Source organism: Gorilla gorilla, chromosome 10 (genome assembly GCF_029281585.2).
Source record: "Gorilla gorilla gorilla isolate KB3781 chromosome 10, NHGRI_mGorGor1-v2.1_pri, whole genome shotgun sequence".
Taxonomy (NCBI): domain Eukaryota; kingdom Metazoa; phylum Chordata; class Mammalia; order Primates; family Hominidae; genus Gorilla; species Gorilla gorilla.
In genome coordinates this window covers 23073077-23095331 of record NC_073234.2, presented here as the reverse complement: position 1 = coordinate 23095331, position 22255 = coordinate 23073077, and the positions used below count along the sequence as shown (strand labels likewise).

The window sequence follows — 22255 nt, the reverse complement described above, 5'->3', positions numbered from 1 at the left end:
CCTGGGCGACAGAGCAAGACTCCATCTCAAAAAAAAAAAAAAAAGATAAAGATAGTTTCCAAACGTAAAATGTCTCATTGAAAAAATATGGATATTGTATTTTTGCAAATAGAAAAATCGATTAATAAAAACTTACAAGATACAGAAATCAAAGAATTAAATACAATTAAAAATATGTATGTGTTACACACCATGGAATACTATGCAGCCATACAAAAGGTTGAGTTCAGGGGCTCGGCTGGGCGCGGGAGCTGGCCGGGCTGGGCGCGCCGCCGTCTCGCGCCCACTTCCGCTTCCCGTGCGGGGGTGGGGGGAGGCGGCAGGGCCGATGGGCGGCGGCGGCTCCAGGTCCCTGCCCGGGCGCGGCACTGCGCAGTCCGCCCTCCCAGTCGCAGGGGCGCTCCTGAGCTTCGCGGGGCCGCCTCCAGGGCTGCCTGCGCGGAGGGCCGGCCGCGGCCGACGTGGGTGTTAAGTGTCCGCCCCGGTCGGCTACCCGGAGCCAAGAGCGGGCGGTGGAGCCTGAGCGGGACGTGGCCACGCTGGCGCGGCGGGTCCAAGCCCGCCATTGGTCGGCTTCCGTTACGCCGCTGGTGTGGAGTAGGGCGGAGCGCGGAACGCGAGGAGCTGCTGGGGTGTGTGTCGCAGCGGGTTTTCCTCGGCGGTTTGCGGAGCTGCTAGGATGGAGCAGGTTGCGGAGGGAGCGAGTGTGACCGCAGCTCCTGTGTCAGCTGCCGACAGCACTGAGGAGTTGGCCGAAGTCGAAGAAGGAGTTGGAGTAGTGGGCGGGGATAATGACGCAGCCGCGAGAGGAGCGGAGGCCTTTGGCGACAGTGAGGAGGACGGAGAGGATGTGTTCGAGGTGGAGAAGATCCTGGACATAAAGACCGAGGGGGGTAAAATTCTTTACAAAGTTCGCTGGAAAGGCTATACATCGGGTGACGATACCTGGGAGCCCGAGACTCACCTGGAGGACTGTAAAGAAGTGCTTCTTGAATTTAGGAAGAAAATTGCAGAGAACAAAGCCAAAGCAGTCAGGAAGGATATTCAGAGACTATCCTTAAATAATGACATATTTGAGGCGAACTCTGATAGCGGTCAGCAAAGTAAGACAAAAGAAGATACTTCCCCAAAGAAGAAAAAGAAAAAATTAAGGCAGAGAGAGGAGAAAAGCCCAGATGATCTGAAAAAGAAAAAAGCAAAGGCCGGGAAGCTAAAAGACAAGTCCAAACCAGACCTGGAGAGCTCCTTGGAAAGTTTAGTTTTTGATTTAAGGACAAAGAAAAGAATTTCTGAAGCCAAAGAAGAACTAAAGGAGTCCAAAAAGCCCAAAAAAGATGAAGTAAAAGAAACAAAGGAATTAAAGTTAAAAAGGGTGAAATAAGAGATTTAAAGACGAAAACAAGAGAAGATCCCAAAGAAAATAGAAAAACAAAAAAAGAAAATTTGTCGAATCCCAGGTGGAATCTGAATCAAGTGTACTTAATGATTCCCCCTTTCCGGAGGATGACAGTGAAGGGCTACATTCCGACAGCAGAGAAGAGAAACAAAACACTAAAAGTGCAAGAGAGAGAGCAGGGCAGGACACGGGGCTGGAGCATGGCTTTGAGAAGCCCCTAGACAGTGCCATGAGTGCTGAGGAGGATACCGATGTCAGAGGCAGGAGGAAAAGAAGACCACGAGAAAGGTTGAGGACACTAGAGAGAGCAGGAAGCGAGAGAACAAGAACGCTTTCTTAGAGAGGAAAACTGTGCCTAAAAAGCAGAGGAATCAAGACAGAGGCAAAAGTGCTGCAGAGTTAGAGAAGCTGATGCCTATATCTGTCCAAACGCCAAAGGGCTGGAGGTTGAGCGGGGAAGAGAGAGGCCTCTGGTCCATGGACTCAGCCGAGGAGGTAAGGGCCACGGGAGGCAGCAGAAAACCCGTGTTGAGTGGCCAAGACATTTCACAAGCAAGGAAAGGGAAACAGTCAGGCTATAAGAAAGTGTTTATGACCATGGGCGGTCATAAATGAAGATCCTCCAGCTTTTGGACACTGCAGCTTATCTCTTAGTCTCTGGTTTGTTTCTCTTATAATGATTTTGACTAGAAAATTAAAGGCTAATTTGTGAGCAAAAATCAGGATGGTTTTTAGAGGTACTCAGATGATATATGGAGCATTGTATACTCAGGTTTATAGCTTCATCAGCTTATTTTATTAGCTTTTCACATCCTGCTTGGTCATTTCCCCTGTTGTCTTGAGTATACCGCTATTAAATAATAGGACACAAACCACATTAACCAGTATTTTAATGCTTATAAAAATGTATTTAATAGAGAATTTGTCCCATTATAAAAATTATTTTTATATGGCTTTGCAAAATGGATATATTTTCCAAATTATGAGAGTATTTATATATGCAGTATTTATCAAGGGCTATAAAAAACATCATTTTTTTCATCCATTATTTCCAGTTTTGGGAATTTATTTTAAGGAAATCATTTTAAAGAAGGAAAAGCTGTGCATACGTAGTTAATTATGGGAGTATTATCTTCATTAGTGCTACAGCAAAATTGAACAACTTAGAAAATGCAGTGGAGAAGAAAAACCCTACATAAATGTGAACACAGTCATGTAAAAATATGTGCGTAATGTAAGCAAAAATGAATTTTAAAAAAGATTATGCATGTAAAAGTACAAGGACCAGAAGGGGGAACATGGAGAAGTAAAATAGTCATGGTTGGTTAAGACTATGGGTGGAAAACTTTCTTAGAATTTTCTTTTTTTTTTTAATAATAAAATTCCTAAAAGAGGGTTGGAAAACTGGTGTTGGGTTTTGAATTTGATATTTTGTGAATTATTATATGGTTGACTGAGGACGCAAAATTCTTTTGTGTGAAGAGGATTTAATGATCAGTGATCATGTACCACAGTATACAAGGGTGATTCCCTGAAGCCACAAACCTGTATTTTCCGGTTTTCAAATAAATATACAGTGTCAAAAAAAAAAAAAAAAAAGGATGAGTTCATGCCCTTTGTAGGGACATGGATGAAGCTGGAAACCATCATTCTGAGCAGACTATCACAAGGGCAGAAAACCAAACACCGCATGTTCTCACTCGTAGGTGGGAATTGAACAATGAGATCACTTGGACACAGGGTGGGGAACATCACACATCAGGGCCTGTCATGGGGTGGGGGGAGCGGGGAGGGATAGCATTAGGAGAAATACCTAATGTAAATGATAAGTTAATGGGTGCAACACACCAACACGGCACATGTATACATATGTAACAAACTTACACGTTGTGCACATGTACCCTAGAACTTAATAAATATAAAAGTATATTAATAATAAAAATAATATTCATTAATAAAATAAAAGTAATACTATTAAAATAAAAATAAAAAGTAATACTTTTAAATACTATTTAAATACTATTTAATATTTATTTATTTAAATACTTATTTAAATAAATATTTACTATTTAAATAGTATTTAAAAGTAAATACTTTTGAATACTATTAAAATAAAAAAGTAATACTATTAAAATAAAAATAAAAGTAATACTATTAAATAATAAAAATAAAAGTATAATAAATAAAATAAAAATATATATTTGTTAATATATTAACATCCAGAGAAAAACACTATTGTTTAAAATACCAATTTGTGGCATTTTTTATAATAATGTTTCAAGAAAATTATTTCATTATATTTTATATATTGGTTATTACCTATATAGTTCTTTAACATTTTTATTTTATCACATACCACTTATGATACCTTGTTTTATTGGCTGTGTAGTTTTCTGTCATTTGGATATACCCAAATAGATTTTAATAAGACCTTATGAGTGATTATTGAAGTTATTTAATTGCTTTGTATTTCAATAATTTTTCAAATATATTACATTTCATAGATCTGACACAGAAATTGTCATTTTTAAGGTTTTTCATTATTTTCTATATTTTTCATTAGTGCCAAATTTGTAGTTTAAATAAAATTTTATTGTTATTAAAGTGGATTCTTTTTTTTAAAGAGACAGAGTTTCACTCTGTCAGCCAGGCTGGAGTGCAGCTACAGATGTGTGCCACTATACCCAGCTAATTAAAAAAATTTTTTTACAGGTAGGGTCTCACTATGTTGTCCAGGCCGATCTGGAACTCCTGGCCTCAAGCAGTCCTCCCACCTCTGCCTTTCAAAGTGTTGAGATTACAGACATGAGCCATGGCATCTGGGCTAAATTAACATTTTAAATGCTGTTGAGATTTAATCATGGAATTGAAATGATTATTTTAATTGAATGCTTACTTTATTTGTGCAATTTTCTTATTTCTGTTTAATCATAGATAATATTACAATATCTTTGTATACTCCAAAATAGTATTGGTTCTTGTGCAGTTACAAATATTTTTGATTAATGTATTTGCTTTTTAAAATGCTTTAAATTTCTGGCTGTTTAATGTTATATTTGATTAGACAAAAATGGCCATTTTATAACATATATACAAATCATTAAGCATAATGTAATGGCACACATAAATCCATCCCTCAACCAGGAAACTGGATTTTTATCAACCATTTTTTTCTACGTATGTTTTCCTCTTCTCTTCCACCTACCTTCCAGCCCCACCAGAGGTAATGTCTATCCTGAATTGTGCATTTCTCACTACCTTACTTTTTAATAATACAATACTTTCTAATAATATGATAGATATAGATGCAGAAATAATGTATTGTTTATTTTTGCTTATTTTAAGCTTTATAACATATCAAACTGCATTTAGTGTTCTGGGATTTGCTTTTATCTTTCAATATTATATTTCTAAGCTTCATCTCTGCTGTTGCAATGGCTATAATTATTTAAGTTTTCGTTAAGTAAAATATATTATCTTGTATAAATAAATATTCCCAGTGAATTTGTCTATTATCCTGTCAATAGTTATTTGGATTTTTCATTACTATTGTCAAATGTTCTGCTATAAATATGTCTCTGGTGCAGATTCATGGGAGTTTACTACGGTCTATAGGTAGGAGTAGAATTAGCAGGTTCTGGGATGTGCATGTTTTCAACTTTACCAGATAGGATGAATTCTGCTAGCAATGTATATATATTTTCAAATATATGTATGAGGATATGACTCATATCCTCACTCATATTTTAAATATTCAGAGTTCTAAATTTTTGCCAATCAAGAGAGTATAAAGCTATATCTTTTTATCTTAATTTTCAGTTTCCTAAAGACTAATAAGTTTAGGCATTTCTCCGTGTATTTAATGGTCATGCCTTTTGTTTTCTTCTGTGAAATATCTGTTCAACTCATTTGCCCATTTTGCTTATTTTTCTAAATATATATATTTAAAAAATATAATCTAGATACTAGTCCATAGTCATAATATATGTTGCTAATATATTCTTCACATTTGTGACTTTTCACTTTTTATAGAGTGTATTTTGAAGAATAGAAGTTCTTAATTTATCAAGTTTTCTTTAATAATTTTTATCACACCTTGGTAGAAATTTGGTATGTCTAAAAATTAGTAGAAATTCTAATGTACACGTTGAAAAAAACACCTTAATCAGTATATTGAAAAAATAGAAATGGCAAATATCAATCATATTAGAATATATCTCTGTGTGTGTGTGTATCAACTACATTTTTAAGAGCTTTCATTAGACTTAGAGTTACATGATACGAGCACAGGCATTAGAATGCCCCTCACACACATTTCAACTAAAAAGAAAAATGTTCATATAAAAAGAAATAGGAAACAGTAGCAGCACTAGGAACTGAGAAAGAGAAATATAAGGAAACCAAAATTTCTAGTTATGAGTATAGTATAGGCAAGACCACACTGAATGAAGACTTATGGTTAACTCACAATCCACTTTCAGAAAGAATATTGTTATCTTTTGTGAAAAGTGTATTCTCACTGAGCCATTGTGTACTGAAACTCAGAACTGGGAAGCCTTTTCTATTGTACTCTCTCTCCCTGTTTCTCTCTCTGTCTCTGTCTCTCTCTCTCTTTCTGTCTCTTCCTCTCTCTTTCTTTTTCTTTCTCTTTTTTCATCTTTTTCTTCCTCCTTATTGCTTCTCTTTGTCCCTTTGGCTCACTTGCTCTTCTTACTAACACACCCTCTCATCATCATCATATGCACAGAATTCACCATAAAGTTTCACGTTGAAAAGTCATGGTTGCTTTAAAATTTTCTCCCTTCACATTGGTTTCCCATTTAAATTTTTATTGTCTGTTCCTCAAAATTTTGGCTTACAAGTAGATTTGGGTTAATATTAACTTCACTTGTTTTAAGTTGATTTTTTCACCTAGGATTTTTTAAAATCCATTTTACTTATTTCAAATTTTTAAGATGGGAATATGAGTAGTCAATGGTCATCTGAAGGACTGACCTTTTCTGAAGTGGTTGTCTACCTGTGATCCACATAGCTGTTGATTAGAGAAGGTGGAATAGCATATTACAATCATGGACGACTAGGTCTTCTCCTCCTGCAAGGCCTATTGTAGAATGTATTTAAAACATCTGAGGATATAAATACTCAAAAGTATTTAATGCTGTAGATTTTATTGAGTAGAAAATTATTATGTCAACCTTACAAGATGTTTTCAATTATTAAGTATATAAAACATCTCCTTCAAAAATGTGAGGTGGACTCCTCAGATACAGATTATTTTGAAACTGACTAGCCAAGGGACTTTCTTTCATTCTGCCTGCGCAACAGCAAACCTTACCTTTTCTGTGGTTTATATTGGTGGGAATTGCATAGAAAGGAAAAATTCTTTCCCTTCTTTTAATTTTCACATTACAATGCAAAGCAAAACTATGCTGCAATGTGGTCTCTAGTTCCCTATCATGAAAAATTAAAGCTTCTTACTTCAAATTTTCTCATTTTTATTTTCTCTCTACTATAAGTTCTAATAACAACATTTAAGCTAAATGATCATCATCCATCTCACCTACTTATATTATTTCTGCCTTCTAATCTTTGCCATCTCTAATGTATGTTTCTGTCTTTCTTGCAGATGGAACAGATTTGGAGTTGAGGCTGGTCAATGGAGACGGTCCCTGCTCTGGGACAGTGGAGGTGAAATTCCAGGGACAGTGGGGAACTGTGTGTGATGATGGGTGGAACACTACTGCCTCAACTGTCGTGTGCAAACAGCTTGGATGTCCATTTTCTTTCGCCATGTTTCGTTTTGGACAAGCCGTGACTAGACATGGAAAAATTTGGCTTGATGATGTTTCCTGTTATGGAAATGAGTCAGCTCTCTGGGAATGTCAACACCGGGAATGGGGAAGCCATAACTGTTATCATGGAGAAGATGTTGGTGTGAACTGTTATGGTAAGAGTCTAACTAGAGTAGGAAGGCAAGGTAAGACCTACCCTCAGGAATCATCTGCTGGAAGGTAGGGGTTTCTATTATGACTTTAATAGTGTCCCTCTGGGAGGTGTAGGAAATATTTTATATATTCTACCCTTCCCTTATTTCCAAAGTAATGTCTAATTGCTTTTCTTTTTATAACTATAACTGAGTTTAGAAAGAAATGGAGAGAGAGAGAGAATGCATTACAGTTACCAATGTAATATCTTTATCATAACTATAATTGAGTTTAGAAAGAAATGAAGAAGTTTGGGAGCAGGGATAGCTTTGATTTAAGTGCCTTTTTTCATATACCAGGTACACTAACAGAACAAATATTTTCTGAAAAATGAGGTATAAAATTAAAGCAAAATGATAAAGAATATCATGCTAATGATTGATTTTTTCACCTATGATTTTTTTTGTTTGTGTATTTGTGTTTAGAAAAAAGCCTCACATACCCCTCCTATAAGTATTTTCAGTTATTTTTTTTTTATTTTTGGTAACTTCATTCATAACAGGGCTATCTTCTACGTATCCTTTTGATTTTATTTCAGGCTCAAAGTTGAATCAGTTTTTCATATGTCTGCTTGTCTTTCTCGTAGGTGAAGCCAATCTGGGTTTGAGGCTAGTGGATGGAAACAACTCCTGTTCAGGGAGAGTGGAGGTGAAATTCCAAGAAAGGTGGGGGACTATATGTGATGATGGGTGGAACTTGAATACTGCTGCCGTGGTGTGCAGGCAACTAGGATGTCCATCTTCTTTTATTTCTTCTGGAGTTGTTAATAGCCCTGCTGTATTGCGCCCCATTTGGCTGGATGACATTTTATGCCAGGGGAATGAGTTGGCACTCTGGAATTGCAGACATCGTGGATGGGGAAATCATGACTGCAGTCACAATGAGGATGTCACATTAGCTTGTTATGGTAAGAACCCAAGACATCATGTAGAAGAAAGGAACAATTTGTTTAGAAACAGTATGTATGGAAAGAAAACGGTCAATCATTCTCTGGAGAAGAATTTTCTCTGGTTATAACACATTTTTGTTACGCTGAAATTGCTCCATTCTGGAGTTTTCCTAAACACTCTTCCTAAAACTGCTCTTCCTAACAAATCTAAAGCACATTTTGAGTTTTAATATTTCTGATCACTCAGCAGTATTCCATAGGCCGATCAAATCTTTTTTCTAAAAACCTTTTTCAAATAACTTCTTGACACGATATCATATTTTTCCCTTCTTTCTCTGAGGTCACTCATTCTTAGTCTAGTTTCCCCACTTTACTGATTCTTTCCAGCTACCAAAACTTAGATTTCATCAGGACTAAGTCCCTAATCTCACGCTGCCCTCTTTCCTTTGGCAATTTACTTTCCTAGCTTCAACTAAAATTCCACACCAGACACCTCCTAAGAGCTCTAGATACATATATCTGTGTGCTACGAAGGGTCCAAAATGTACCTGAACCTTAATGTTTCCAGAAGTAAGCTTATTATCCCTGTTTACTCATCATCTAATCTTCCTAAGCTCAGTAAATAGCATTATTACCCACTTCATTATTCAAGTCAGAAATAAGGGATCACTTTTTTTTTTATACTTTAAGTTCTAGGGTACAAGTGCACAACGTGCAGGTTTGTTACATAGGTATACATGTGCCATGTTGGTTTGCTGCACCCATCAACTCGTCATATGCATAGGTATTTCTCCTAATGTTATCCCTCCCCCAGACCCCCACCCCCCAACGGGCCCTGGTGTGTGATGTTCCCTGCCCTGTGTCTATGCGTTCTCGTTGTTCAACTAGGGGATCACTTTTAAGTCCTTCATTTCTCTGTTAGCACACTATATTGATTACATCACCAGATGGAAATGATTATACTATTTAAATATTTTAAAATGTGCCTTCTTCATCTTTTTTTTTTTCTGGATGGAGTCTCATTCTGTCACCCAGGCTGTTGCCCAGGCTGGAGTGCAGTGGCATGATCTCGGCTCACTGCAACCTCCACCTCCTGGGTTCGAGCTATTCTTCTGCCTCAGCCTCCTGAGTATCTGGAACTGCAGGCACCCGCAACCACGCCCGGCTAAAGTATTTTTAATAGAGGTGGTGTTTCACCATATTGGCCAGGCTGGTCTTGATCTCCTGATCTTGTGATCTGCCCGCCTCAGCCTCCCAAAGTGCAGGGATTACAGCCATGAGCCACCACACCCGGCTGAAGAATGTGGCTTCTTTTCACCATTTTCATTACTATCAATATAAACCAAGCAACAATCACTTACCACATCTAAGAAGTCACTACGGAAAGCAACGACCTCTCCCCAGTGGGCCTCTCTGCAGTCATTTCAAACACCTTCAAATCCATTTTCCACACTGCAGCTGAAGTGATGTTTTTTGCAGCACGTTTAGTTGACTTTAAAGTAATATAGGAAATTTCTTATTATCTACGAGATGTTGCTACTCTCTCCTCTTTTCTGCTTGATGTCTGCTGCGTTCTTTCATGTACGTGATATTTTCCGACCCACTTCAGAACATTGAGACATTCTGTTCCTCTAGGTAGAAAAAAACTCTTCCTCCTTCATTTCTCTTAGCTAAATTTGGTTATCCATTAACATCATCTTAAAGAGCATTTCCTCAGGGAAGCCTTCCCCAAATATAAACATATCCTATTCATATGCTATGACGGCACTCTGTCCTCATTCTTCATGTGTTAATAACATTTTAGTTATTTAATTTCCCGCCTTCTCTCAAATATGCTAATACCAGAGGGATGGGAATTATTTTAAACTTATGTATTCCTAACAATTAGCACAGTTTTCAGCAATTTTAGGTGATCTATACATGTTTATGTTTTAACTGGTTAATTTATTAGAAACTCGGAGAAGTGGAGGAGGCATAGAAAATATGATAAATCTTTGTTCTTATTCTTAAAATCCAATTCCTATCATTTTTTTATGTTTGGAATTTCAGGAAGATACAAAGTTCTTTAATTTCTAAGTGATCTGTCTCTTACTGGCTGACAGAGTTCTTACAACAAGTGAATAATAATCTGAAAGAACTTAAAGTCTTGGAGTAGTTCAAAGTCAGGAAGAGTACTTAGAACCTTCTGTAAAGTCTTCTAATTTCTTCTATTTTTTCTTCTACAAACATCTACAGGTTTGTAAACTCCACTAAATGTTTTGAAATAAAGATACAAATTAGTATCAGATTATTTAATAGGATGACTCACTTAATGTAAGTCTTTAGAATTGACTTTACTGAAATCTGAGGTGTTAAAAGCAGTTTTTCAATAAACAGTATTTCAAAAGGAGAAACCCAATTCTCCTGAAGTAAGAAAGGACTTGGTGGCCTCCAAGGGTAGAGAAAACACTGGAGTAGCTATAACTTAATGAGGAAGGTTGAGTGATAGTTGATGAAGCTGAGGGCTGGTACTCAGACTGGGGAGCTATGGCAAGAGTTTTAGACTTTATTTTAATAGGCAAGGGTATTCTTTGAAGGGTTTTATGCAGATAATTACCATGATAAAATTTGATTATTAAAATATCATGTGGACTAACTGAATGAAGAATAGCTTTTGAGAGCCAAGCTTGGATGCAGAGACAGAAGTTAAGAAGACCCTGAAGGAGGTCAGGTAAGACATGATAGTGGTTTGACTAGGGCTAAAATAGTTAAGATAGAGATAAGTGGATGGATTGGAGTTATATTTACACAGCAGCTTTGATAGTACCAAGAGAAGTGAAAAAAGAGGTGAGAAAGAAAGAAGGGTAAGAATTTTTCCCAAATTTCTTATGGGTACAGCCTTGTAGCTAGTAGTACCATTTAAAAGAAAGATGCTAAGAGTGTTAGAACATTTTTGAGGGACTTGGAAGATATGTAGGTGGATATTCCCACTGGAAATTCTCAGAAGAAATGTATGAATTAGAGATATAAATTTAGTATCAGCATATCAGTAGTGCTTGAGGCCTTTGCAATTGATAAAATCTTGGGAGATTTTAGAGGAATCTGGACAGATATGTTTTTGTGGTTTACAAATTTTCTATAAAGACAAATCCCAGGAAATTCTTAAAACATTTTTGATTATTCCAGTAATGCCTACTGAGGTGGACATTTTATTTTTATTTTTAAATGTCATAATAGCCCCTAAGAATTCTATTATTTAACCTAAAATATGTTTTAATCGTTACATGGTTTGAAAAACTTTATGACGAAATGGGGAAGATAAAAGTATTCAGTTACAATTTCAAATTTGAGATAATACCCTTTATTTTACATAGTTTTTTCTTGTTTATTAAACTTTGCTACACATATCTTCTGATTATGTTCAACAATTTTGGCACATAACACAATATTGTATATATAATTACATTTTTAAAAGTCAGTTTTTGTAGAAGAAACTCGGATTAAATAATTTATTTATATTTTTACTTTGGTATTGATGCCTATAGACTAGTTTGATTGGATTACTTAAATCTGCAAACGTAATTTATTTATTTCTTCCAGCTACCTGGGATCTGTGAAAGGAACATCAGCAGCAGAATTAGCAAAAGTTAGTTTTATATTTTCACTATGTTTAAGTAACCACAAATGTCCCCAAAAGTGCAAAGTAGAGTATCAAATTCTTGCCAAAATTACAGGCAGTTGAAAGCAAGTAGTAATGACGAGCATGGTTTATAGGTATAGAAACAAAAGAGAACAAAGGGAAGTCAAGTCTAGGTTTGATACAGTACAGCTGAATGGGAGAATGAAGAAGTGAGGAACGGGGCTTTAGTCCAGAAGCTGGTAAATCATATCAAAATACTGGCTTACAGTGGGAGAATACTACTCTGAGTGGAGAAAGGAACTAAAGAGATAAGTGATAAGTGACAAAGAGATGATTTTTCTAGGGCTTTTTCTTGTTGTGTACTAGACACAATGACTGATTCTGTGAAAAATAAGAAAAAGGTATGTGTTACATATTTTATCCTCAAGGGACTAATAATCTACTGGGCAAATGATATGAATACATGCCGTCTAAAGAACACTGAAAGTGAATGTATATTTCATACTAAATAGATTCCATTGACTTTAAAAAAATTTTTTTATCAGTACAATTGACTATGTTATGTAGCTAAATAAAATATATTCTCTAATTTCACTCCATATTTTAGTTTCTGGATGATAGTTAAAACCATAAAGGGGATATCTTGGCAATCAAAACAGCTAGGATTTTATAGTTTTATTTAAAGTTGTTTGGCTTCAGTTACAGATTTTTCAGTTATAGAAACCCAGTTTTGCCAAGGGCAACCAGAAATTATCTGATTCAGCAGGATTTATCTGTTACTAAATTTATAATAGAATGACATATAAACAAAGCTTCAAATTATTGTTTTGCAATTAGCAATATAACTACCAAGTAGGCCAGAATGTTTTTGAAAATTGGTCAGAATATACACTCTTCATAGGAAATTTATTGTATAATTGTGTAATATGTTTGATGAGACTTAACTAAGAGCAAAAGAAGCAAGGGAAGTAAGTTATAATTAATCATTGACCAGTACCATTAAATACAGACAATCTGAAACCTCTATAACTTGGAAGGATACCTACATGAGGGGAATGGATTGTTAGGTCCACTGAACAAGAATCACATTTGCAAGTATGACATTGTCAAATTCTTGCTATCTGACCTGCCTTTATCATTTTATTAAAGCCCTTAAATGAGTTTGTTGGACATGTAAAAAGCTGTACATATTTAATATACACAACCTGATGAGTTTGAGAAAAACTGTAAATCCATGAGCCCATTGCCACCATCAAGGCCATAAGAATATGCATCACCTCCCAAAGTTTCTTCCCACTCATTTTATTATTAATTTTTTGATGGTAAGAACATTTAACATAGTATCTACCTTCGTAGCTGCTTTTAAGCGTGCAATACAGTATCTGTAGGTCTTTTGAGGTAGAATGAACATTTTAACAATATTAATTATTTTAATCCATAAACATGGGATATCTTTCCATGATTTTTATCAATGACTTCTGGTTTTCAGAATCTACTGGGCAAACGATATGAAGACATGCCATCTAAAGAACATTGAAAGTGAATATATATTTGATGCCCTTTAAAAGAAGCTATATTCTGCTACTTTAGATGGAATGTTACATATATGTCTGTTAGGTTCCTTTAGTCTATAGTGTTGTTCAAGTCCGCTATTTCCTTATTGATTTTCTGTTTGAATTATCTGTCCATTTTTGAAAGTGGAGTATTAAAATCCCTACTATTATGTATTACTATTTCTCTCTTTCAATCTCTTAATATTTGCTTTATATGTTTAGGTGCTTTGACAGGGGCTCATATATATTTTTTCTTGTTATATCCTCTTGATGAATTAACCCCTTTATCATTATATAATGGACTTCTTTGTCTCTTTTTACAATTTTGGACTTAAATCTGTTTTGTCAGATATAAGCATAGGTGATCTGGCTCACTTTTGGTTGCCATTTACATGAAATATATTTTTCCATCTCTATTTTCAGCCTATGTGTGTCCTAAAACTAAAGAAGTGAGTCCCTTGTAAGCAGCATATATTTGGACCATGTTTTTTCTTAATCCATTCAACCACTCTGTCTATTTATTTATTTATTTTTTACTTTAAGTTCTGGTATACATGTACAGAACGTGCAAGTTTGTTACATGGGTATACATGTGCCAGGGCGGTTTGCTGCACCTATCAACCTGGTTGTGGGGGAACAGGTGGTATTTGGTTACAGGAATAAGTTCTTTAGTAGTGATTTCTCAGATTTTGGTGCACCCATCACCTGAGCAGTGTACACTGTATCCAATGTGTAGTTTTTATCCCTTACCCACCTCCCACCCTTTCTCCCAAGTCCCCAAAGTCCTTTTTATTATTTATTTATTTATTTATTTTTACTTTAAGTTCTGGGATATATGTGCTGAACATGCAGATTTGTTACATAGATATACATGTGCCATGGTGATTGGCTGACCTATCAACCTGTTATCTAGGTTTTAAGCCCCACATGCATTAGGTATTTGTCCTAATGCTCTCCCTCCCCTTGCCCCCCATTCCCAGACATGCCCAAGTGTCTGATGTTCCCCTCTGTGCATTCATCTGTTCTCATTGTTCAACTCCCACTTATGAGTGAGAACATGTGGTGTTTGATTTTCTGTTCTTGTGTTAATTTGCTGAGAATGATGGTTTCCAGCTTCGTCCATGTCCCTGCAAAGAACATGAACTCATTCTTTTTTATGGCTGCATAGTATTCCATGGTGTATATGTGCCACATTTCCTTTATCCAGTCTATCATTGATGGGCATTTGGGTTGGTTCCAAGTCTTTGCTTTTGTAAATAGTACTGCAATAAACATATGTGTGCATATGTTTTTATAATAGAATGATTTATAATCTTTGGGTATTTACCCAGTAATGGGATTGATGGGTCAAATGGTATTTCTAGTTCTAAACCCTTGAGGAATCACCACAGTCTTCCACAATGGTTGAACTAATTTACATCTCCACATCCTCACCAGCATCTGTTGTTTCCAGAGTTTTTAATGATCGCCATTCTAACTGGTGTGAGATGTATCTCATTGTGGTTTTGGTTTGCATTTCTTTAATGACCAGTGATGATGAGCTTTTTTTCAAATGTTTGTTGAAGACATTTATGTGGCCAACATAATGTCTGTTCACATCCTTTGCCCACTTTTTGATGGGGTTGTTTTTTTTCTTGTAAACTTGTTTAAGTTCCTTATAGATTCTGGATATTAGCCCTTTGTCAGATGGACAGATTGCAAAAATTTTCTCCCATTCTGTAGGTTGCCTGTTCACTCTGTTCACTTCTTTTGCAGAGCAAAACCTCTGTAGTTTAATTAAATCCTATTTGTCAATTTTGGCTTTTGTTGCCATTGCTTTTGGTGTTTTAGTCATAAAGTCTTTGCCCATGCCTATATCCCGAATGGTATTGCCTAGGTTTTCTTCTAGGGTTTGTATGATTTTAGGTCTTACATTTAAGTCTTTAATCCATCTTGAGTTAATTTTTGTATAAAGTGTAAGGAAGGGTTCCAGTTTCAGTTTTCTGCATATGGCTAGCCAGTTTTCCCAGCATCATTTGTTAAACAGGGAATCCTTTCCCCATTGCTTGTTTTTGTCATGTTTATCAAGGATCAGATGGTTGTAGATGTGTGGTGTTCTTTCTGAGGCCCCTGTTCTGTTCCACTGGTCTTTATTTCTGTTTTGGCACCAGTACCATGCTGGTTTGTTTACTACCTTGTAGTGTAGTTTTGAAGTTAGGTAGCATGATACCTTCAGCTTTGTTCTTTTTGCTTAGAATTGTCTTGGCTATATGGGCTCTTTTTTGGTTCCATATGAATTTTAAAGTAGTTTTTTCTAGTTCTGTAAAGAAAGTCAATGGTAGCTTGATAGGAATGGCATTGAATCTATAAATTACTTTGGGCAGTATGACCATTTTCACAGTATTGAATCTTTTTATCCATGAGCATTGAATGTTTTTCCATTTGTTTGTGTCCTCTCTGATTTCTTTGAGCAGCAGTTTGTAGTTCTCCTTGAAGAGGTCCTTCATGTCCCTTGTAAGTTGTATTCCTAGGTATTTTATTATTTTTGTAGCAATTGTGAATGGGAGTTCACTCATGATTTGGCTCTCTGTTTGTCTATTATTGGTGTATAGGAATGCTTGTGATTTTTGCACATTGATTTTGTATCCTGAGACTGCTGAAGTTGCTTATCAGCTTCAGGAGTTTTTGGACTGATACGATGGGGTTTTCTAAATATACAATCATGTCATCTGCAAACAAAGACCATTTGACTTCCTCTCTTCCTATTTGAATACCCTTTATTTCCTTCTCTTGCCTGATTGCCCTGGCCAGAACTTCCAACACTATGTTGAATAGGAGTGGTGAGAGAGGGCATCCTTGTCTTGTGCTGGTTTTCAAAGGGGATGCTTCCAGTTTTTGCCCATTCAGTATGATATTGGCTATGGGTTTGTCATAAATAGCTCTTATTATTTTGAGATGTCTTCCATCAATACCTAGTTTATTGAGAGTTTTTTTTTTTTTTTTACCATGAAGGGATGTTGAATTTTATTGAAGACCTTTTCTGCATCTATTGAGATACTAATGTGGTTTCTGTCACTGGTTCTGTTTATGTGATGGATTATGTTTATTGATTTGTGTATGTTGAACCAGCCTGGCATCCCAGGGATGAAGCCAATTTGATCGTGGTGGATAAGCTTTGATGTGCTGCTGGATTCAGTTTGCCAGTATTTTATTGAGGATTTTTGCATTGATATTCATCAGGGATATTGACCTGAAATTTCCTTTTTTGTCATGTCTCTCCCAGGTTTTGGAATCAGGATAAGGCTGGCCTCATAAAATTGAGTTAGGGAGGAGTCCCTTTTTTTCTATTGTTTGTAATAGTTTCAGAAGGAATGGTACCAAATCCTCTTTGTACCTCTGGCAGAGTTCGGCTGTGAATCCATCTGGTCCTGGGCTTTTTTGGGTTGGTAAGCTATTAATTAGGGCCTCATTTTCAGAACTTGTTATTGGTCTATTCAGGAATTCAACTTCTTCCTTGTTTAGTCTTGGGAGGGGGTATGTGTCCAGGAATTTATCCAAATATTTTAGGTTTTCTAGCTTATTTGTGTAGAGGTGGATATAGTGTTCTCTGACGGTAGTTTGTATTTCTGTGGGATCAGTGGTGATATCCCCTTTATGATTTTTTATTGTGTCTATTTGATTCTTCTCTCCTTTCTTATTAGTCTGGCTAGTGGTTTATCTATTTTGTTAATCTTTTCAAAAAACCAGCTCCTGGGTTGATTGTTTTTTTGAAGGTTTTTTTCTGTCTCTATCTCTTTCAGTTTTGCTCTTATCTTAGTTATTTCTTGACTTTTGCTAGCTTCTAAATTTGTATGCTCTCCTTCTCTAGTTCTTTTAATTGTGATGTTAGGGTGTCAATTTTAGATCTTCCCTGCTTTCTGATGTGGGCATTTAATGCTATACATTTCCCTCTTACCACTGTGTTAGCTGTGTCCCAGAGATTCTGGTACATTGTCTCTTTGTTCTCATTGGTTTCAATGAACTTCATTATTTCTGCCTTAGTTTTGTTATTTACTTAGTAGTCATTCAGAAGCACGTTGTTCAGCTTCCATGTAGTTGTGTGGTTTTGAGTGTGCTTCTTAATTCTGGAGTTCTAATTTGATTGCACAGTGGCCTGAGAGACTGTTTGTTATGATTTCTGTTCTTTTACATTTGCTGAGGAGTGTTTATTTCCAATTATGAGGTCGAGCTTAGAATAAGTGCTATGTGGTGCTAAGAAAAATGTATATTCTGTTGATTTGCTGTGGAGAGTTTTGTAGATATCTATTAGGTTTGCTTGGTCCAGAGCTGAGTTGAACTCTTGAATATCCTTGTTAAATTTCTGTCTCGTTGATCTTTCTAATATTGGATGTGGGGTGTTAAAGTCTCCCACTATTATTGTGTCAAAGTCCAAGTCTGTTTGTAGGTCTTAAAGAACTGGTTTTGTGAATCTGGTGCTCCTGTATTGGGTGCACCTGTGTGTATATATATATATACACACACATATGTATATATATTTATATATATTCATATACATATATACACATATATACATGTATATATGAATATATATGAGATAGTTATATGATATGAGATATATATGAATATATGTGAGAGATATATATGAAATAACCTTTTTTCATATATGTATGAAAAGCATATTATGTTCTTCTCTAAACTGATTATTCTAGTTAGTAGTTCTTTAACCTTTTTTCAAGGTTCTTAGCTTCCTTGCATTGGGTTAGAACATGTTCCTTTAGCTCAGAGGAGTTTCTTATTACCCACCTTCTGAAGCCTCCTTCTGTCAGTTCATCAGACTCATTCTCTCTAGTTTTGTGCCCTTGCTGGAGAGGAGTTGCGATCATTTGGAAGAAAAGAGATATTCCGGTTTTGGGAATTTTCAGCATTTATGTGCTGGTTGTTCCTCATCTTCGTGGGTTTATCTACCTTAGATCTTTGTGGCTGAAGACCTTTGCATGGGGTTTCTGTGTGGACATTCTTTTGTTGATGTTGATGTTATTGCTTTTTGTTTGTTAGTTTTTCTTCTATCAGTCATGCCCCTCTTCTCCAGGTCTGCTGCAGTTTGCTTGGGCTCCACTCCAGACCCTGTTTGCTTGGTTATCACCAGCAGAGTGTGCAGAACAGCAAATATTGCTGCCTGCTCTTTCCTCTAGAAGCTTTGTCCCAGAGGGCACCGGCCTGATGCCAGCCAGAGCTCTCCTGCATGAGGTGTCTGTCAATCCCTGTTAGGAGTTCTCTCCCAGTCAGGAGTCATGGAGTTCAGGGACCCACTTGAGGAGGCAGTTTTTCCCTTAGCAGAGCTTGAGCACTGTGGTAGTAGAACCCTCCTTGTCAGGATCTGCTGCTCTATTCTCCATTATATCATTCTTATGCCTTTGCATCTTCATAGCTTAGCTCCCACTTATGAGTGAGAACATACGGTGTTTGGTTTTCCATTCCTGAGTTACTTCACTTAGAAAATATATATATATATATATATATATATACACACACACACATATATACATATATACGTATATATGTGTGTATACATACATATATACGTATATACGTATATATACATATGTACGTATATACGTATATATACATATGTACGTATATACGTATATATACATATGTACGTATATACGTATATATACACATATATACATATATACACATATATATACATATATACACATATATACATATATACACATATATATGTATATATGTATATATACATATATACACATATATATGTATATATGTATATATACATATATACACATATATACATTTTCTTCCAAATGTATGTATGTGTATATATACATATATACATACATGTATATGTATGTATATATGTATATATACACATATATACGTATATACACGTATATATGTATATATACATATATACACATATATACACGTGTATATATATATGTATGTATATATATACCACAATTTCTTTACCCAGTCATTGATTGATGGGCATTTGGGCTGTTGCCATGTTTGTGCAATTGCCAATTGTGCTGCTATAAACATGCATGTGCAAATACCTTTTTCAGATAATGACTTCTTTTCCTCTCGGTAGAGACCCAGTAGTGGGATTGTTGGGTCTAATGATAGTTTTACTTTTAGTTCTTTAAGGAATTTCCACACCGTTTTTCATAGAGGTTGTACTAGTTTATATTCTCACCAGCAGTGTAAAAGTTTTCCCTTTTCACCACATTGAAACCATCTATTATTTTTTGATTATGGCCATTCTTGCAGGAGTAAGATGGTATTGCATTGTGGCTTTTACTTGCAGTTCTCTGATCATGAGTGATGTTGAGAGTTTTTTCATCTTTGTTGGTCATTTGTATTTTTTCTTTTGAGAATTGTCTATTTGTTTCCTTAGCCCACTTTTTGATAGTATTGTTTGTTTTTTTTCTTGCTAATTTGTTTGAGTTCCTTGTAGATCCTGTATATTAGTCTTTTGTCGGATGTGTAGATTGTGAAGATTTTCTTCAACTCTGTGGGTTTTCTGTTTGCTCTACTGATTGTTTCTTTTGCTGTGCAGAAGCTTTTTTATTTAATTAAGTCTCATCTATTTATCTTTTTTTATGTTGCATCTGCTTTTGTGTTCTTGGTCATGAAGTCTTTGCCTAAGCCAACATCTAGAAGGGTTTTTCCGATGTTATCTTTTAGAATTTTTACAGTTTCGGGTCTTAGATTTAAGTCTTTGATCCATCTTGAATTGATTTTTGTATAGAGTGAGAGATGAGGATCCGTTTTCACTCTTTTACATGTGGCTTGCCAATTATCCCAGTACCATTTGTTGAATAGGGTGTCCTTTCCCCACTTTATGTTTTTGTTTACTTTGTTAAAGATCAGTTGGCTGTAAATATTTGGCTTTATTTCTGGGTACTCTTTTCCATTCCACTGATCTATGTTCCTATTTTTATACTAGTACCATGCTGTCTTGGTGACTATTGCCTTATAGTTTGAAGTGAGGTTATGTGATACCTCCAGATTTGTTCTTTTTGCTTAGTCTTGCTTTGGCTATACATGCTCTTTTTTGGTTCCATATGATTTCTAGGATTGTTTTTTCTAGTTCTGTGAAGAATGATGAAGATATTTTGGTGGGAATTTCATTGAATTTTTAGATTGCCTTTGGCAGTATAATAAATTTTTTTTTGCAGCTATTGTAAAAATAGTTGAGTTCTTGATTTGATTCTCAACTTGGTCACTGCTGTTGTATGCAGAGCTACTGATTTGTATACATTAATTTTGTATCCTGTAACTTTGCTGAATTCTTTTATCAGTTCTAGGAGCTTTTTGGTGGAGGTCTTTAGGGTTTTCTAGGTATATGATCATATCAACAAGCAACAACAGCTTGACTTTCTCTTTACTAATTTGGATGCTCTGTATTTCTTTCTCTTGTCTGATTTTTCTGGCTAAGGCTTTCAGTACTATGTTCAATAGAAGTGGTGAAAGTGGGCATCCTTGTCTTGTTCCAGTTCTCAGGGGGGAATGCTTTCAATGTTTCCCCAGTTCAGTAGAATGTTGGCTGTGGGTTTGCCATAGATGGCTTTTATTACCTTAAGTTATATCCCTTCTATGCTGATTTTGCTGATGGTTTTAATCACAAAGTGATGCTGGATTTTGTCAAATGCTTTTTCTGCATCTGTTGATCATGTGATTTTCACTTTTAATTCTGTTTATGTGGTGTACCACATTCATTGACTTGTGTTTGTTTAACCATCCCTCATCCCTGGTATGAAACCCACTTGATCATGGTGGATTATCTTTCTGATATGTTGTTGGATTCAGTTAGCTAGTGTTTTGTTAAGGATTTTTGCATCTAGATTTATCAGGCAATTTTCTTTTATTGTTATGTCCTTTCCTGGTTTTGGTATTAGGGTGATACTGGCTTCACAGGATGATTTACGGAGAATTCTCTCTCAATCTTGTGGAATAGTGTCAATAGGATTGGTATCAATTCTTCTTTGAATATCTGATAGATTTCAGCTGTGAATCCATCTGGTTCTGGACTTTTTTTGTTCTCATTTTTAAAAATTACCATTTCAGTATCACTGCTTGCTATTGGTCTGTTCAGAGTTTCTATTTCTTCCTGGTTTAATCTAGAAGAATTGTATATTTCCAGAAATTTACCTATCTCCTATTGGTTTTCTAGTTTATGCATTTAAGGATGCTCATGGTAGCCTTGAATGATTGTTTGTATTTCTGTGATATTGGTTGTAATATTTCTTATTTTGTTTCTATTTGAGCTTATTTGGATCTTCTCTTTTATCTTGGTTAATCTCACTAGTTGTTTATCAATTTTATTTATCTTTTCAAAGACCCAGCTTTTTGTTTCATTCATCTTTTTTGTTGTTGTTTTTCAATTTCATTTAGTTCTGCTCTGATCTTTGGTATAATTTTCTTCTGCAGGATTTCGGTTTGGTTTGTTATTGTTTCTCTAGTTCCTTTAGGTGTGCCCTTAGATTGTCTATTTATACTCTTTCAGACCTTCTGATGCAGGCATTTAAGGCTATGAACTTTGCTCTTAGCACCACCTTTGTTGTATTCCAGAGGTTTTTATAGGTTGTGTGACTATTATCATTCAGTTCAAAGAATTTTTAAATTTCCATCATGATTTCATTGTTGACCCAATGCTCATTCAGGAGCAGATTATGTAATTTCCATGTATTTGCATTGTTTTGAGGGTTTCTTTTGGGGTTGATTTCCAATTTTCTTCCATTGTGGTGTGAGAGTGTACTTCATGTAATTTTGGTTTTCTTAAATGTGTGGAGACTTGTTTTGTGGCAT

General features: G+C 35.8%; 2 protein-coding genes across 9 annotated transcripts in view; both read left to right on the top strand.

Annotated features, from left to right (window-relative positions):
- Positions 1-324: 324 nt before the first annotated feature.
- On the top strand, positions 325-2800 carry LOC109029260 (M-phase phosphoprotein 8-like). Its single transcript, XM_055358594.2, has one exon. It carries the CDS (start codon positions 680-682, stop codon positions 1379-1381), a length of 702 nt encoding a protein of 233 aa, XP_055214569.1. The 5' UTR covers positions 325-679; the 3' UTR covers positions 1382-2800.
- The window catches only part of CD163L1 (CD163 molecule like 1), a 91814-nt gene continuing 71511 nt past the window's right edge, over positions 1953-22255 (top strand). For 4 of the 8 annotated variants that reach the window (XR_008670506.1, XR_008670505.1, XM_055358589.2 and 1 more), the window contains exons 1-3: positions 1953-2056; positions 7023-7373; positions 7967-8287. Coding sequence is in view for 4 of the 8 variants with exons in the window: in XM_055358589.2 (XP_055214564.1) it covers positions 2008-2056; positions 7023-7373; positions 7967-8287 (721 nt within the window). In the remaining 4 variants the exon portion in view is untranslated. Of the gene's footprint in view, positions 2057-7022; positions 7374-7966; positions 8288-10318; positions 10505-11848; positions 11895-22255 lie in introns of those variants that run through there. The other 4 variants (XM_055358590.1, XM_055358592.1, XM_055358591.1 and 1 more) reach the window with 4 other exon arrangements.